Genomic DNA, 6,763 nt, shown 5'->3' on the forward strand with positions numbered 1-6,763 from the left:
GAACGATGCAACCACGCATTATCACCACCGCACACTGCCACAACCGCACACTATCATCATCGCACAATGTCATGTTGTTTGCTCTAAGTTCAACCAAAACCAAAGTTATCACTGTCTTTAATGTGTTCATTCTTTTGTATTGGTAAAAAAAATAAAGAAGAAAGAGAGCAGAAGAATGAGAGCGAAAGAAAAAAATGAACCAGATTGCGATATTCAGGGACAAAAAAAATTGTTAACAAAACTTATTGACAACTATTTTACTAACGAATTTTTTGTCGTCGATAATTATAATTTATCAACGAATTTTACGTATTACGGATGAATTTTAACCGTCGTTAATATCTTCTTATAGTGATTACGTAATCGATTCAACTTCTTGAAATCCATTACAAATGAAAAAATATGTATAGGATATACGATTTCACCTTTTAAAATTGTTCAAAACTAAACTCGTACACTTTTTACACGACTTTTTCATTTAAATTCGTGTAAGGTTGCCTATATAACCTATAAAAGCAATTTAAATTTTGTTTGCCTACTTCAATAACAAGACAATCAGATTTACCTAAATCTAAAAAAAAAAAGTCAACTTTTAAAAATAATTTGAAAACAAAAATACATATTTAATCTAATAATAAATAAAAGATAAACATACAAATTTATTTATTTAATGTCAAAGTATCTTCTATCTTACATTTATTCCATAGCGAATTTAAAAGTCATCAACTAAGTTAAGGTCTTTGATTTTGCTTAAGCACATATTTCGTCTATTGAGTTTGAGCTCCTTGCGGTGGATAATAAGGCTCCGGCAAGCAAAGTTCCTTAATGGTTCCTTCATCAATGGCTGTCTTTATAGGATTAACCTTGATTTCATACAACTTTGGCCACAATTTTCCAGTTACTGCAACAAAACACATGTTTCAAATTCAATACGATAAACGGTAAGAACATTAATTTTCCATTATTCGTGCTTCTTAGGAATTCCTAGATGGAAAGGAAAAAGCCCACTCAACAATAAAAAGCATATAAATTGTATTTGCATATTCTTTAAATTTGATGAGATAATGTTGTCATAAAAATATAATCAATTATAATATAATAAAGAAAATAATAACTTATCTATATATAAATTTAAAATTATATAGTAAATTATAAGACTATTAATATTTTTAGCATAAAAACATAATAACAAATTTTTTGAACTCTTGTTACAAATAAAACTAGCAATTTTCACTTTTTTTTTTCAAAAAAGTTATAAATCTATAAGTCAAGTTAATAAAAGTACATTTTTACTGAGAAATAAATATCTGTAGTAACTACAAAAATTTACTTTTAGGTAAGTAAAATTATTTAAGAGTTTGTACTAAATATGAAGGATAATTGAAATGTATTAAATCAAATAGTTAGATTTTATCTATATATTAATAAATATTTTTCCCCTTTTATTTGATTTGTTACTATTGATATTTAACTCATGTATAACTGGACTTATATATTTCTAATAAATTCCCCTGATTAATCTAGAATGTAATATTTATTATTTTCAATTTGAATAATACAAGTATAACTTTCATTTCACACCCCATTTGGCATACTTTTTATACATCTAAATGTTAGAATAACAAATTTCAAATCGATAAATTAATAATTAGAAGAAAAGAACGTACCAAATACACGCTTCTGCTCACCATCCCATGCTATCCCATTCAAAACATCATTCTCCTTAAAGATGAAAGATATATGAATATAAGTGCAACAATACCAACTTTAATTATTATTTTTTATTTCGAAAATGAAATTAGAGTAACATTTTGTTTTCATATAACATGTTTTTATATAATAGTAACATTATGAAAGTGCAACATATATACAATAAATATTATCTCTTAATATCAAAAGAATAAACTCCTTACATTGATCTCTCCAGCATCTACAAGTTCCTTCCTGCGTATAATAGACCAAATTAAGCAACTAATGAATAAAGAAATTTTCTGTTTTTATATACTTCAATAAATGATTTTTTAAACTATTCATTCCTAAAATACTTATTTTATGTTTAAATGGCTCTGAAAAAGAGAAACATTACTTTAAATTTTGGAGGAGAATCCATCCAAGAATTCTGCCATCATTGGGAGATATTCTCACTATGCAATCAGTCTACACAAAGAAAATGTCAATCACAAACAAAACTATTTCACTGTGCACTACAAAAAATACAAATTTATTGATTAGAAAAAAATACAAATTTGACTATGCACCAATAAAAAATCACAAACAAAACAACTTAAAATTATAATGAAACAGAGAAAGACATATACCGGTAAAACATTTGCCCAAACTTCACCATTTATGTATTCCAATTCATTGAGATTGTAGACTTGGTGACCCTTATAGTAGATAACATGTCTTGATACAGCTGCAACAATTATGCCAATGTAAATTCCACTAAATACATCACAAATTATGAACACAAAAATTTTGGGTAAGAAATATGCATACATAAATAGTGAGAGAAAAATAACGAAACTGTCAAGACGTGGATTATAGCTAAACTCAATTCCAAAAAATCAGACCTAAATCTCAAAAAATCAACTTCACATATATATTATAAACTGACTTTATCTTTAATCGACGTGAAACTTTTAACAGAATTTTTATTTAGATCGACAAACCTTTAAATGTTTGAGGATGAAGTTGATACAACGTTGAACTGCCATCACTTCCAAAAAGCACTTTTCCATCCGTTGCCAGACCCCAACCATCATTCATATCATGATTAAATGTTCCAATCTATATACAATTTTTTAACTTTAACTTTTAGCATGGGTGTTTAAAAATCTTGGTAAGCAATGAACAATAGAAAAAGTAAATGAGATTGAAGTTAAAACAACAAACTTGGTTCAAATTTTTAGGGTCATATATGAAACCATCTTTGCGCAACCAAGTCACTTGATACAACCTACATAAAGTGCAGTGGATATAAGTGTTAGAATACATCCATATATCGAATTTTAGAGTGAAAATAATTTATTTTTCCTTTTTAAGTCTTAGGATTTTAGAAGGAACAAGATAATTGACACTGATGAAAAAGCTAATATAAAAAACTAAAATATCAATTTCAATCTAAAATTTTAAAACAACAAATTTATATATATATATATATATATATATATATATATATATATATATATATATATTTCTCTTACTATTTTTTCTTAACCGCGACATAAATAGAAAACAAAAATGCAACGTGATTATCTTTAATACCTGTTATTGAGGAGAGTTAAACCTTCCCCAAATAAGGAATCATCCATCTTATGAATATTTTGAACCTGCATGTCACAAATTATGATTAGAAAATTTATAATTCTCACTGAACTGCATAACTTAATAAAATGTAGTAATTTGAAATATAAATCAACTAATAATTGGAACAAGTGTATAGTAAGAGCTTAAGAAATGAGTATATTTGTACCTTTCCAGTAAGAAGAGCAACTTTTCGAACAGATGACTGAAACAACGAATTATTGAAAGGTTAAATGATATTTTAAAACAAGTATTAATTAGAAAAAAAAAAGTAAATGTTTTCTCTTTTATCTCATATTTAATATTTTAATTATTTATTTTTCAAAAAAATTATTTTTTATTTTTAAAATAATTAACATTTTAAATTTTAATTAGAACATGACTTTGGACTTACTTTTAGCTTATTTAATGTATTTAAAAACTTGTTTTGTTTTATTAAAATTATTTAACTGAAAATTAGGGTTTATCATTAAGCTGACAAAGATGATGCTTTAAGCTTAATAATCGAACTGTAATTAAATCCTTGATCTACGAATTTATCCTTTTAAATTCTCATTTGAAATCTTTTATTTTATTTCTTATTTCTTTTAATTTATGAAGTCATTTTCATTACAGAAGTCAACTTATAATCTCTTAATTTACTAGTTCAAATTTCACATCTTCCAACATAAATCTTTTTTAAAATACTATACATTCTTTTCAGAAGGAAAATTCAATCCAAGAGTAATTGATATGGAGTGAAATCACTATTTGAAATAAAAAGAACTAAAAGTGAGATAATCCAGTGGTTGAAAAACTTTCCTTTGGTGTTTATACTTAAAAACATTTTATTTTATGATTTATTAAAATACTATTTTAAAATATTTATAGTGAATATTAAAAAGGATTAAACTAATATAAGTAAGAACTAAAAATAATTAAATGGTGATAAGATAAGAATGAATTAGAGAATGTTTACCTGCCCATAAAGGCCAGTTGACTCAAATAAGGTGTCATTTCCATAATAAAGAAGGCCCTGAAATCAATAACAACAATCAAATAATGTCCAAATCAACATTTTGGATTTCATAATTAATAATAACATAAACTTTTTCTTCAACATAAGGCCAAATATTCACACAATTACATGAAAGGGTGTCAATTAGTTCTATCTATGAAAAAAAAAATATATTGGACAATATTAAATAAAGTTTTCGCTTTAAAAATACTAAACATACACAATGAAAACTTTCAATTTGTCCACACAACTTATTCTCATTTAGGTTCTTTGGTTTAAGAAAAATAAAACATAAAAAAATGAAGGTTTTTTAATTTGAAAAGTAAATAAATATACTTTTAAGGTTTAATTAAATTTTAAACTCTATTAAGTTTTTATTTGATTGAGAATGTATACTCTTTTTGTTTTTCAATGTGTCTTAGTTCTTTGTTTACTTTTTTATATTTGGGTGATGAGATTATTATGTCACTTATTTGTTTTAAAATGTTGAAAAATTAAAATATAAGAGTTTGCAATTAATAGAAGATGATATTGTTACTAATATAAAATAATAAGTGTTTTTTATTATTTTATTTAAAACATGTTTAAAAAGGAGAACATCATATTTCTAAATGACTTTTACGTTATCACTTATATTAATAAAAACCCGTCATCGTTATAATCATCAATGTAACTGAAGGTCATTATTCAATTATTATTTAATACGTTTAAAGTGAAAATAATAAATATCTTTTGTCATTTTACATTAACTATTTTTTTTTGTTTATATTAATTACAAAAAAAAGTCATATTTTTTAAACTTGTAAAACAAATATAATTATTATCACATAACCTGATTAATAAATTAAAAAATCTCAAAATAGAATGTTTATTTCGTCTTATTCAAGAGACAAATTTTTCTAAGTGGAACTCTCTCTACTAAATAAATAATAATTTTGTCTTTTTCTGAACTCTTTACTCCTTTTCTCACTCTCTCAGTGTTGGTTTTCTTAAAGAAAATAAAATAGTTTCTAAAATTGGTTTAGAGAGAAAATATTAATAAATTTATACAATTTTTTTTTTTCTTAAAAAAAAGCTAAAAGGTCGATGAAAATATTCATCTACGTATGAAAAGCAAAACTTTCTTTTTTTTTCTAACACAAACTATTCTATTAATGTTAAAAAAAAAGTTACGAAGTCATCACCAACTTAGAGATGAGACATTGAATCGAACAGAAGAAAAAAAAGTAAAAAGTGAAATTATTTAAATTTTAAAACAATTCACAGAATTCGATGAGAAATTTGTAATAAAGACTAAAAACATATATTTTATTTTTTAATTATTATAATAAATAAAAACATAAATATTAATAGAAAAAGTACCAACATAAATACTTAAGTTTTTATATTCATTCCTCGTTATAACATACTTTCTTTTAAAGACATAATCAATTATATGTTGATTTCTCTCTTCAAATTTTAGGTTATATTTTATACTCTCATTTTTGTGTATATACATATAAAGTAAAGTACATTTTGGGTTTTGTGTCTCGGCGTACCGAAGAAGAGTTTGAAAGATGGAAAGAAGAAAAGAGAGAATAGAAATAGGATGACCTGGGTGAAGGCTTGAGGGTCGTGAGGGAAGACATTGACGATGGTGAAGTTGGCATAGGAAATTGGGTGTTCCAACGCGCAGCAACTGTTCGACGAAAGGACTGATAAGAGAAGGATGAGGGAGAGAAGAAGAGGAGCAGCCATGGAAGGTGTGAGACTGTGGTGAAAGCGTGAAAGAAGAACGCATTTAAGGAGTTACATGATTGGTGCTAATCCTATCTCATACACCTCACAAGTGTAAAATGTCGGTGTTTCGTCGAAACAATTCTTACCCGTTGGTACGCACGTTTTTTTATCTGTATTGTTTATATCAATTTATTACATTAAAAAATATTCATACTTTATTTATTATATTATTAATAAAATATTTTTATAATTAACTTTTTATATTATTATTGATTTTAATTTTATTTTATTAATATCATATTTTAAATGATTATATATATATATATATATATATATATATATATATATTATATTATTGTTAGCCATAAAAATTCTTTTATATCTTAATATTTGAGAAAAATCATAAGCTCGTATGTTTACTTCATTCTCAAACTAATGAAAGTAAGTTAATATACTATAAGAAATTTTTAATTTACTTATTGATTATTATATACAAATAAAAATATGTAGATAAGTTTTTCATTATATACAGAAATTTATTGACGAATTTAAATACCTATTAATATGTACAGATTTTTGCCAAAATCAATTACCTAAGGATTAAATTTGTGGGTAAATTTGATATTTTGAGGCAGAAACACTTAAATTTTTTCAGTAAACCTAACTAATGAAATAAAATCTCTAATTTTCGACTTTCGTGTTAGTTACAAGGGCTTCTCAGTTTTGATTTTTACTCTTACT

The 6,763-nt window shown here is 24.9% G+C and overlaps 1 protein-coding gene across 1 annotated transcript; it reads right to left on the bottom strand.

Moving 5' to 3' along the window:
* Positions 1–678: 678 nt before the first annotated feature.
* On the bottom strand, positions 679–6,166 carry LOC106763404 (glutaminyl-peptide cyclotransferase-like). The gene is made up of 11 exons (XM_014647604.2): positions 5,897–6,166; positions 4,265–4,321; positions 3,476–3,511; positions 3,268–3,332; positions 2,896–2,959; positions 2,673–2,790; positions 2,319–2,416; positions 2,087–2,157; positions 1,914–1,944; positions 1,668–1,722; positions 679–901 (listed from the first exon to the last, which is right to left on the bottom strand). Exons 1-11 carry the CDS (start codon positions 6,038–6,040, stop codon positions 768–770), a joined length of 873 nt encoding a protein of 290 aa, XP_014503090.1. The 5' UTR covers positions 6,041–6,166; the 3' UTR covers positions 679–767.
* Between the last annotated feature and the right edge of the window lie 597 nt (positions 6,167–6,763).

The sequence above is a fragment of the Vigna radiata genome, chromosome 1 (assembly GCF_000741045.1).
Source record: "Vigna radiata var. radiata cultivar VC1973A chromosome 1, Vradiata_ver6, whole genome shotgun sequence".
Taxonomy (NCBI): domain Eukaryota; kingdom Viridiplantae; phylum Streptophyta; class Magnoliopsida; order Fabales; family Fabaceae; genus Vigna; species Vigna radiata.